The following is a 12343-nucleotide window of genomic DNA, read 5'->3' as shown; positions in this document are numbered from 1 at the left end:
ATCTATTTTTTTCCCCAAGTGCTTTTTAGTGGTTTGCATCTAACGGTAACGCAACCGAACAACTGAATACTAATTCCTACTCCAGTTCATACCTTGTCACTTGTGTAATGGGAATGGTCTACAAGTACCCCAGTCATCCATACAATTTTCAAGAAGAAATAGCTGCTACAAAATATTTACTCACTCATAAGTTTCTAGTGCCTTCCAGGAGCTGCTCTGAGCTATTATCCTTCCAAGTGCTGTACCAATTTTTCTCTACTGGCCCCATTCAGCCACAGACTTGTTATTTCAGTTTAAAATAGAATTCAGTCCTCATACCTGCCGAGAAACTCTCACCAAGGGGAAACTCACTTCAACGTGTCTTGTGCAGACAGAAAAACAGGAGCCCTAAGCACCATTCCACCCTTGTCAGCTGAGCAGAAGGAGCCAGCTGTTGGAGGACTGCGCCTGCAATCTGTGACCATAGATACACTAAAATAAACCTGCCTCTACCTTTCCCAACTCCCTGAGTGAAATCCTTTTGCCAGCAAAGTCAACATTCAAATAATGCTTCTTCTATGAAACTCCTCTTTAATTTACAGGGAGCTCAGACCGCCAGCTCAGGATAGACCTGTAGCACACCAACAGAGCTTATTTCTGTCACCTTTGGTGACTTGTCCTTTAATAGCAAATGTTTTCTACTGGCATGGCACATGATAAAGAAAACCAAAAATGGGCTCCCAAATCCCCATACAGGTGCCGGTCGAGGTTTTGCACAGACCTCAGCACGCCTGGCTCAGCGGGAGCAGAAGCACCTCTCTCCCCAGAAAGGACCTCTTGGTTTGGGAGAGCTTGTTCCAGGTGTGCTGAGCCAAGGGTAATGAAAGCAAAGATGAGAAAACCAAATCAATAGGAACTCAGAGGACAACAGGAATTCACTCAGATCCATCCCAGTACTTCTAATCAAGGCCTCAGAAGTAAATACCAGAGTTTGCTAATTAATGGCTGTTGGTATAGTGATATTATTATTAATGTTAGGCTGTTTAAGATGTCCAACATTCAGCGCAACACCTCTCACACAGGGTCCCACCCAGACCGGGGTCCCACCCAGACCGGACACAGAACCGTGTTAGTCCTTGCTCTCCTTCCAAATGTATTTTTCAGCTCAACTTGTCCTCAAAATTGTTTTGCTTGGCTGGAAATAATTACTCTCTGGCTGACCAACCCCTTGGCTGTTATTTACCTGTATTACCATCCTCCACATAAACAGAGCAAAAGTTCTCAGGGTTTTAGAGGCGCCCATGCAGGTTCTCTAAACTGCCCTCGCAGGAAAAGGACAACCACAGCCAGAGTCTCTGCAAATACCCTAAAAATCCTCTAAATGATGATGTTTTCCATCACTCCTCCTGCTTCAGAGCACTCCTGGAGTGTCCCCCAAGATCACAGTTTCATGAGCTCCCTAGCCATGTTCGGTAAATAAAGTCCCCTGGTATACAGAAGTTGCTCTATTTATCTAGAAAAGTTACAGTGACTCTTGCTTGTTGGGTAAAGAGGAAAATAAAGACACAATATTTTTTTTATCTTAAGTGTTTAAATTGTTTGCTAAATTGTTTTGTTAGTGATCAAATGCAAGGTTAAATGACATTAACCAGAATAGAATAATAAGCACTGAGCCAAGCAAAATATTCTCTGAAATAGCCAATGAAAGTATTAAGAATGCTCATGAAAGGATACACAAGGCTGTACACAAAGACCTGTAAAAGAGGGTGATTTTTCAGAGCTCCTCCAGGTTGACATCACAAGGCATCACGCCATGTTATCACTCTCAGATTTCATGAAGATAAACAAGACACCTATTTTCATTTCCAGAAGGAAGAAAGGTAACAAATGCATTTTAGGCAGAAATTAAGAGAACTCAACAACTCCAGAGGTGAACCGAGAAACAGCAACAAGGGCTGACTGGTCCATAATTCATCCCTGCCTAGTGTGATCATCACTGCAGCGCTCTGGAGGAAAAGGCATCAAGAATGAGCGAGCTTCTCATCCTTCCCACCTCCCATCCTCCTGTGCAGACAGCCTGGGCAGAGCCCCCACAAGCTGAGGGCTTGTTCTCGCTCCACGTCTTCTCTTGCTCCTCTTAGGGCTTCCCCACACCATCCTCCTCCGCTCTCCTTCCTCACCCTCCTCCACCGTACACACCATGCACTGCTGAGAGTGAAGGAAAGGGCTCACTATGGGGTAATCCCAGATCTGATTTGGATTTTGCAACCCACCTCTTCTTGAACTCATCTTGGCCATGTGCTCACAGCTCCGACAGGACTCAGCTCGGACAGAAGGGAAGAGTCTATCAGCCCACATCCAAAGAAGAGCAACGAAGCTGTGAAGGGTCTGGAGCACAAGTCTTATGAGGAGCAGCTGAGGGAACTGGGGTTGTTTAGCCTGGAGAAGAGGAGGCTGAGGGGAGACCTTATTGCTCTCTACAACTACCTGAAAGGAGGTTGTAGTGAGGTGGGGGTTGGTCTCTTCTCCCAAGTAACAAGCGATAGGACAAGAGGAAACAGCCTCAAGTTGCGCCAGGGGAGGTTTAGATTGGATATTAGGAAAAACTTCTTCTCTGAAAGGGTGGTCAGGTATTGGAACAGGCTGCCCAGGGAAGTGGTTGAGTCCCCATCCCTGGAGGTGTTTAAAAGACAGGTAGATGTGGTGCTTAGGGACATGGTTTAGTGGTGGACTTGGCAGTGTTAGGTTAACGGTTGGACTTGATGATCTTAAAGGTCTTTTCCAACCTAAATGATTCTATGATTCACCCATCCCAAGGGTGGGGAGGGAGAAGAAAGTAGCACTGCAATGGAAGTCAAATTAAATGCATTAATACGTTAGGAAACATTCACTAAGTGGTTAAGGATCACTTTATTTCTTCACTAATGAAGCCTTTATTTTATTTAATTACGTTGAATCATTTCAACAAGTTATTTGTCAATAGAAAGTGCCTTGCTGATAGTAGCAGGAAGCGAGGCTGGGCAGCAAGCACTGGCTGAAGAGGAAGATCAATAGTTGCAGTGCAGCTTAGGACAACGTAAAGAGCTTTGTTTAGGCTTCTTTTCATTCCTCTGAAAGCAGCTTGGTACTAATTTTTTTCACGATCAATAAATGCCCAAGTTAAACAAATCTCTTGAAATCCAGCTTAATACCAAATGTTTGCAAGGACACAGGGCTGTGCTGTGAAGCCACAACCTCAGACTGTGGTACTAGGTATTTTGAAACTTTGCTATGAAATATTCCTGTGCGGCTGAAGTCTGGGGTCTTACAGTAGGACTGAATTTTGCCTCATACACATAAAAATAATCTGTAAACATATAGTTGAGATCTTAAAGGGGGTTCAAGTCCCGCTGACCTCTCTGGAACTAGATACTCCCAAATTCCTCAAGGCTGTGAGCCTCAATGATGTTGTAAGATGCTCATGGCTTTCACTAGCTTTCCACCCCCCTAAAACACCTTTCTAAGCATACACTCAGCCACATATTAAAGCATATTCTCTGCGGCAGGCACATTTCTGCCAGACAACCTAGTCATTGCACTCAAAGGTTGGATTTTCTTAAGAGAGGACAAAATCCAACCTGCCCAGATGCAACGTTGAGAAAGCCCAAAAGGAAATTCTAAGCTCTCAGGTATAAAACTTTCAAAAGCGAGAGCTGGCTTCTCACAACGGCTCAGCTACCACCCTTGTACCAACATAGATTGACAGCTTTCTGTGGGAGCAGTTCCCCCAAAATAGAAATCTTGTCATTTTGGATCTACCTTAAAAAAAGCTGTGTCATTTTTGATGTTTCAAAGAAGCAATTTTGCAGAAATTAGCACTTCAGAATTGCAAAATGATCCAAAATCAAATGTGTAAAACACTCAAAACTGTATTGTGTAATTTTTTCATGAGTTTCCAGAAAGAGTTTATCAGTTGCATAAGACAGACACATGGTAACAAGACACACGCAGGAATCTCTTTCCGCAGAAGCAGAGAGGGGACAGCCTCACGCTTACAGTAACACATCTCCAAGATCCCTAGATCCAGCACCAGCCACACGGTGACTTTCAGACCAGTTGCTATCTATCTCTGAACTCTTCCTCAGTGGGTTTCAAATACCCAATTTTTCCTTTCAAACCAGTGTGCAAGAGTAGAAAGACATGGATCCTCTAAAGACATCTGATCCGTTTTAATATTGCCATGCTGCAGCTTTACATGTGAAGCTTAGCTACCCACAGGATAATTTAAGACACCATGGAAAGGTGCAATGCACTGCTCAGAGTTTCTCTTTCTAAAAGGGTAACGATACTACAATAACATAAACATTTATAGTGTATTACTAACGAACCATAAAGAGACAAATGGATTATTAATGTATTAATTCTCTTTCAAACTTAACTGTTCACACACACAGTAGATATTTATTTTTCAGCATTTTCTTACATAACTGGAACATATTTAAATAAAATTCTGTTCAGTTCCTTTCATGTAGATATTGTAACACAAAATGGGGTGGATTTTGTACTGATTTAAATTCATGAGTTTGTCCAAGGCATAAATCCCCCAAACCAACACACAGACTCTGCTATTATGGCTATAAAAGCTAGCGATGGCTTTGTACTCACACTGTTGGGCCAGGGTATGAACCAGCCTAACTTGTACATCTAATTTCTACATAAATTTTAGGTACCCACACAGCCATTCTCCTAGTTAAAGAGCCTGAGAGCCCTGGGCAGGCCATGGAGAGAGGCAGATGAAAGCCTCCGAGTATGTTGCCACTTTGGCACTTGAATTTCAGCAGGTAAGATGTCTGCCTGGTGGTTCTCAGAAGCATCCTTCCTTGATTGTATGGGAAACATAAGGCTTTGCATTAGGAAAGGAAATGTAGAGGGAAAGACAGGCTTGTAGAAGGAGGTGGACTGGATCTCTTCCCATGATGGACAGAAACTCCAGCCTTTACATCAGAGAAGAACTGAGTAATTCTCAAGTGACTTCTTAGGTATTTGTTTTAATTTCTCTAATTTTAACAAGGGATACTGAAGGGTGACACACTGCCTGTTTTTATGCAGTAACTGTGCCTCTATGCCTAACTTAGAAGACCACTCCCCTTAGGCTTTCTTACATTCAGAAGAGAGAAATATTTTGAATTACTCTCATGGTACCTAGATTAGGCCCCTGCTTTGATTTACAGCATCATAGAATGGCTGAGGTTGGAAAGCATCTCTTGGAGATCATTTAGTCCAACTAGGGTCAGCCAGAGCAGGTTGCTCAGGGCCGCATTCAGTCAGGTTTTGAGCATCTCACACAAGAGAGAGACTCCACAGCCTCCCGGAGCAACCTGTGCCAGTGTTTGATCACCTGCACTTGAGCTTTGATGAGATTCCTGTGGGCTCGTTCCTCCAGCCTGTCGAGGTCCCTCTGAGTGGCAGCACAACCCTCTGGTCTGTCAACTACTCCTCCCAGTTTCGTATCATCTGCCGACTTGCTGAGGGTGCACTCTGTCCCATTGTCCAAGTCCAAGTTGATGAAGATGTTAAACAGCACTGACCCCTGTGGGTGTCTCAATTGCTCTGAATTGCTGCATCTGTTGTTTTGCTGTTGACTGTCTCAGCAGGGGAAACTTCCCTTCTACCTTAGGTGCCAAAATTATGTGATGTGAACACTACCCACAAGTTCATGAAAGATGACGGACTGGGGTAAAACACCCCTTTGTTCATCATGCAGGAAATACTGTATGGCAGAGCCGTTCACAGAGCCATGGAGACTTGGGGACCCACATCCTTCTGCGTCTCTGAAGGACTCAAGCTTCTCAGCACCAACATGTTTTGAAATGGGCTAGGCTTACAGGCCACATGGGACTGATTGATTGAAAATATTGCCTTTGAGTCTCAATTCTGAGGCACCAACATAACTTCTGTTTTTAATTCTCTTTGCCTGTTCCCTTGGCCTTTCAGCCAGGCCTGCCAAAAAGGGGATCAGCTGAGGAAAGGAATAAAGCATTACCACGAACTTTGTGAGAGAACATTAGGTGGTGTGTCATGACCGAGAAGTGCATTTGTACATTATACAAAATAAAATATGTACTGGGAGCTGATGCTTTTTTATAAGTACTCAAAAGCAAGCAGCTGTGGATACACACACAGTGTCATTCAGACTCAGACACTCCGTAGGGCCAGCAACAGCCTGCTGATCACAGCCCAAAGCCCTCCAGTCACACAGAGAGGCTTTTCCAATACGTCTCCCTATGGCAACCTCATGAGAATCAGCCAAAAATCACTAATCATGAAAAACAATCCAGGAACGAAGCCTCTGGTTTTGTGGGTGCAGAGCCCTCAATTGTTCCTGGCCAGTGTTGGATGCCCTGCTCTGCAGCTGTCACACTGCAGAGCTGGGTGAGTGTCACATCAATGAAAAACATGCCTTTCAGTCAAATTTCAAGTATCACCACTTGAAATGCTGCTGAGCTGCTGCTCACGCAAGGCCATTGCTGGGAACACCTGCCACTGGGCTCCACCAAACATTTCCCAGACCATGGCTTGAAGTTTCCTGGAAACAGGACTGCTGTCTTCTCCTTTTCAGACTCCTATCTTGACCACCTCTACATGCGAGAGGTGAATAGGCCCACTTAGGTCTGCATGCCTTTAGGGACACAGATATCAAGAAAGACTGTCAAGTCCCACCTGGGGAGGAGGGGGGGAGGAGTGACAAAGATTCGCAAATCCTCTCGGTGTGGATTAAGGTGGGCCAACACTCAAGGTCCGTACACAAACACCAGCTTTAATAGAAAGCTTCTATAGAGACAAATATTGAGTGCAAATATTCGATACCCGCCAACCCTCTCACAGTTATATCCACCCCAGCTATGCGGCTTTATGGAAAGTCAAGGTCGGCCATGCAGTACTTGACTACAATTTCACAACTTTAACAACTTAATCACCTTAGGAAAAGTGAAAGAGAGAGAGAGAAGGAAAAGAGAATCACCAGTCCTGGATCCAGCGTTGGTCCTGCCAACAAGGGTATTCGGTGAGGAAAGAAGGAGAAGAGTGAGGAGAAGTGAAGGTTCTTATAGAGATGTTGATTCTGCGCAGGGTGCTCGGTGATAATAATTCCACAAATCACACACGCACGAACATGAGCACGAACACGAACATGAGTACCGGCACACACACAAGCACACAAACTACAGCACGTTTATCAGGCTACATGATTAGTATAAACCTGCCTAAATTTACACTTATTGGTTAGCGATTAACATTGCATACACTATTGGTTTACTGTATTTAAATTAGCCTCGCTTGCTATGTAAATTAGCACGCATGCTCCTTTCAGGTGTGGGGGGGGCAAGTCTTTTCGGTCCTGACTTGAGTCGGTGGTCGTGATCTCCCCTCGCCGCATTTACCTTTCACCTCCTTTCTGCAGTTTTATCTTCTCCGGCCACCGTCCAGTCTTTGGTGCCAAGATGTTCACTTTTGTCGGCTTGTTAGCTCTTCTTCAAGGTTAGAGCCGTTAGTTTTCCACAGTTTGTTATCTTTTAGCTCCCTCCCAAATTCCTTTCCCAAGGCACAAGTGGTTAGTAGTTTTGCTAATTGGAAAATTACATCAGCGACCAGTCAGACCAGGAGGAGTGATACCAGGACTGTCCCCCAGGCAGTAGGTGTGGGGGAGAATAAGATGCTTCACAGACCGCGGGGGATGGGGCCGAGGCAAGGCCGCCCTATCTCCACAGGGCTCCCTCCCTCACCCTCACTCCAGGTACTGTCCGGTCCTGGGTCCTAGCGACCGTCGCTCTGCATTGTGGTTTTAGCACCCAGGCTGTTTGAGACATCTCGTTGTTTTGCACTAGCAGTTCTCTACAAAGACCTCAGCGCTATGATGATCAGCAAACTGTAAAACATTAGCCATTCAGTCTGCCCCAAGCAGATGCCTTGTATTTCTCTGCTTCATGTACACTTCAGGCAGAAGAGGAAGCATGGAAAAAACCCCTTCTTACGCCTAACTCATCTTTTTTTCAGACATCTGCCTCCAAGACTGTCCCTCACCAAACAGATAGTTTCCACAGTTTACTTTGCTGAGGTTCCCCTCTCTGCTTCCAATGCCCAGATTTCTCTGTCAGAAAAGATGTTCTTCCACTGAAGATTTCATGGATCGGTAGCCCAGGGACAGGGGGAATCTTAGGGAAGGCAGAAATCCACAGACTAGTTCCAGACCTATGAAGACTAACTTCAAAAACAAGCCCATCATCAATGTGCTTCAATTCCCTGTACAGGTGTTGGCTCCTACTCTGGGAAATGATTAGTGAGCCACAAATCAGACTGTTAAAAATAGCTGTGCTTAACCAACAGCCATTGTTTTCCCCATGTACCATTTGCAACCATTTGATAATGTTTTGTATGAAAGAAAAAGATATCCTACCGTGGTTCATATGAACGATCCAGCCAGATCACCATGCTGGCTCTGACAGCGGCCATGGGAGACGCTATTCAAGGAGAGCACATGAGCTGGCCGTTTTCTGCTGCCTGTTGGACTCCCCCGAGCTGTTACACTACAGATGTTACCTCCCTACCTCATCCTCTCCTGTCTGTCTTGTTCTCAATACATGTCCTGCCCATTTTGAGAACCAACATGATGAAACGCCCTAGTTTCAATCTTAAACCATTTATTCTTCTATTCTAAATTATGTTAAAGAAACTGAAGAATTTTGTCCCTCAACTTTTAAAATTCACATTTGATACCAATAAAATCCAACATTCCTATTTACGGAGTATCCTTCTAAGCACCTTATAGTTCCAGGCTGAAACGCTTCTTAGCTTAAACATAGTAAATAACTTTCCTATAAAGTCAAATACTTCATTTTAAATATTAGCAGCTGGTAGCACCAGCATATGTTGACTTTATTATGGATTATTGTCATGTGGCACAAATAGCAAGAATTGTAGAGTTTAAAAGTAAAAGCTCAAAATTAATCTTTAAATGCTTTAACCCAATATCGAGGCTTTTTCTGCAAAAGTCTAAATAAAATCTTCATCTGTACTTAGAAGCTCATGCAAATGTATTCAAAATGTACTCTCTGGATCTCTTACCATGGCAGATTGGAAGCTGCTAAAACAAATACAAGATCATCAGATCGGGCCAAGCCATCCATCTGCACCAGTAATTCTGTTTTCATCCGCCGACTTCCTTCATGTTCACCACTACCAAGATTCAGAGAAATATTATTTGCTCAGTGCATTAAAGTAATCATCTTTATTTATACAGTGTCATTCACAGCAACTGAGCCCTTGTCACAGTTTTGCCCCAGTTCAAAGCATGATTAAGCTCCATTAGCTAACGTCTAAGCATTAAAATCAAGCTTTCTAATGATTACTTAAATGGACTCTTCTCAGTGCATTAAAGTCAGGAGAATTCGCTATTACTGAATCCAAAGAAAATATTTATTTTTTTCTTCATATTAATCTCCACGCAACGTTGACGTTTACTGGAAAACAGCTAAGGCTTTGATTGATTGATCTATATAAGAGAATTTTTATAATATGATAGTTGCCATTAAATAACTAACACACCTACCTATTCAGGGCAACTGCTGGCATTTTTCTGTGAATGAATGTTAAGTGGCCACAAGAAGATACACCTACTACTGAATTCAATATTTTGCAAAATGTTCTATCAAAAGCAAACAGAAAAATATGCCCTAATGAAATGAATTTAAAAATGGGGCAGAGACCACACAGAAAGGATCTTTCCTCAAAAAGAGAAGGAGAACTTAAGCAAAGTGCTAAGAATTCTGGCCCTGATCCAGGTAACCAATTTTGCAGGAAACCAATTTGAACTCTTGGTCCCAGATGTGGAGTTCTTGGAAACTCCTGGATCAAACCCAAAGAAAACATCAGGGCTTTAAACGGTAAGAGCTACAATTCAGGTTTAATGGCTTATTTCTGCAAAGGCATCCACGCATCGGTGCCAAGTCAATATTTAATAAGGATATGTAAAATAACTACATAATCTTAGACAAAAATTCTTATTAAAATATATAATCCTGCGATGTTTTGAGAGCTTTTAAAAGCATAAACAAAGGCAAAATTTGGCCCATAATTTATAGCTATTAACTGACAATTATTACAAGTTGTATCTTCACAATATGGCATATTCTATTTATAAATCTTTGTGAGCATATAATTTACAGTACATAAAATCCACTGTAATAGGCTCCTAATGGTTATAATAATATTTTTATATTTCTCCTGCTTCTTCCCCATCCCTAACCTTTTCAATCTGTTTTCAACTATAAGCTGTCTACACCATGGATAACAATAATAACATCCTCCCATTCCTGCATCTGGAAGTCCTGACAATGCCACCAAAATTTGTCCCATTAATGAAAACACCCTTCCACTGTGTACGCTCCGTCTTACCCTTATGCCTAAGCCTGTCTAAAGTGTCACAAAATCAGCTGCTTCTTACTCGCCTATAACAAGTCATTTGTTGTTTCCCCCTACTGCCTTTATTTCCACTTCAAATCCCTTATTTTAAAGCACAGCACCACTAGTTATACACTCTTGCACCTCCCTCCTTCTCACAGTCTTGCTGGACCCATAGTCCCTTGCTAATCTTCACACAACCTGTCTTTCACGCTTGCTTCTCTACTGATCTCATCTACTGTGAATAAAACAAGCACTACATCTCACTTTTTAAATCCCCACAGCGTATGCAACGCTTCCATGAAGCAGTACTTTCATAGCTGATAGGTATTCTGACAATAGCACACTGCTAAGCTCCTAAAGTTGACAACAGAACAAAAGAAAAACTGCTTCATAAAAAGTCAAGAAAATTACCATTATCACTAGAAGTAATTATAATGTCAACAAAATCTAAAAGACAGGGCTTCCAGGGGCCCAATCATGCTCCTGTTGAAGTTTATAGAGTAGCCTCAGGCCTTAGTTTAGCTAAGATTTGTTTCTAACAGGTACACTCTATGATTAAACATTGGTCAGCACCTGAACACACACACACTATTGAAAAGATGCAGTAAAAGGGGGACAAATATTCTCCTAAAGCCATAGGAAGTGCTCTCATCAGTTACCCAGAAGCAGTGCCTCTTTGACTCATAACTGACTCCAGTTCATCCAAGAAAATTATGGAAGATGCGTGGTACCGGGCAAGCTCAAATAACACCTGTTTAGAGAGAAGAATAAATGTGAAAGAAAAGATAAACTAACACAAAAAGGCATTAAGGGCCACTGGCACAGAAGATAAATAACAGTAGCCAGATTCCAAATTTCTAGGACAAAAAGGGATATCTGCTGGGAAAAAGCTCTGGGTAGGCTGAGGGTCCCTGAATCCTCTCAAATTCTGAAAGGTTTGTAAAGGAGATATAAAGAACACAGGCCTGTAATCCTGTCTTTATATGTAAATCTTTCTGGCTAAATCCTATCAGAGTACCCTGCGAATAATGGGATAGAAGAAAATGATCCATCAGAGGATTTTGGGAACTCCTAAATTGTTATCAGAGATAAAACATCCATCTTTTGTCATTGCTCCATTTGTAGTTTTTTTAATAAGGATTTGAGAAAGAAAAATTAAAGATCAGCTGAACCATAATGAAAGGAAATGGACTGATTCTCTTTAAAAGAATCAAGCAGTTATTTTGTTTTTCCTGGTGAAAACAAACATAAACTGCTTGAACAATCAAGATTAAAAGTGGAATATTAAGCTGACACACAAAATCTGGGTCTGCCCTTTTGAGAAAGAAGTTTCATCTAGTTTGTATGTAAACATGAAGAGGCTTATATTAGCAGTAAAAACATATTGTCAGTTCTTCTTCAGTGAAGTGTTCTTTTAGTTTTTAAATAAATATCACTAACAATATATATTAATTGAGCCCTTTGTAATCTGAACACTTTAAAAAACAAATTTAGAAAGATACATATTATTTTCTTTGGATATGAAGCACAGGGTTTAAATTACTTGCCCAGAGTCACAAGTCATCCATGACTAGCATTGTAATTAGCACTGTTTAAGGAAGCAAAAGTTTGCAATTAAGTAGAATACTGGATTATATAATAGTCTTGCCATATAAGTGGCTTTTCCAAGATGGTTGAAACAAAAACTGGATGCTATGATATCAATTCTGTTTATACATCCACTATCACTGCTGTCATGCAAAAGGTGCTGACAGTTTGCAGTCTACAATTTTACTACAAATCTAAAATATAAAATCACACCAACACAGCTGAGAAATGGATGAATGGACATTCCTCCAAATGAGCACAAAACCCACATATACTTCACACAACTTCAGAAAACCAGCCTCATGTGATTTTAGGATATAAATTCACACAATACATTTCT

General features: G+C 42.0%; 1 protein-coding gene across 1 annotated transcript in view; it reads right to left on the bottom strand.

Annotated features, from left to right (window-relative positions):
- Positions 1–12343, bottom strand: part of KATNAL2 (katanin catalytic subunit A1 like 2) — a 32866-nt gene that overhangs the window by 5181 nt on the left and 15342 nt on the right. Inside the window, 2 exon segments of the mRNA XM_087763656.1 lie at positions 9063–9189; positions 11076–11167. Of these exon segments, the coding sequence (XP_087619782.1) occupies positions 9063–9189; positions 11076–11167 (219 nt within the window).

The sequence above is a fragment of the Nipponia nippon genome, unplaced genomic scaffold (genome assembly GCF_047370975.1).
Source record: "Nipponia nippon isolate SJK-2023a ecotype South Korea unplaced genomic scaffold, ASM4737097v1 scaffold_29, whole genome shotgun sequence".
NCBI lineage: Eukaryota > Metazoa > Chordata > Aves > Pelecaniformes > Threskiornithidae > Nipponia > Nipponia nippon.
This window is presented reverse-complemented; position numbering and strand designations above follow the sequence as displayed.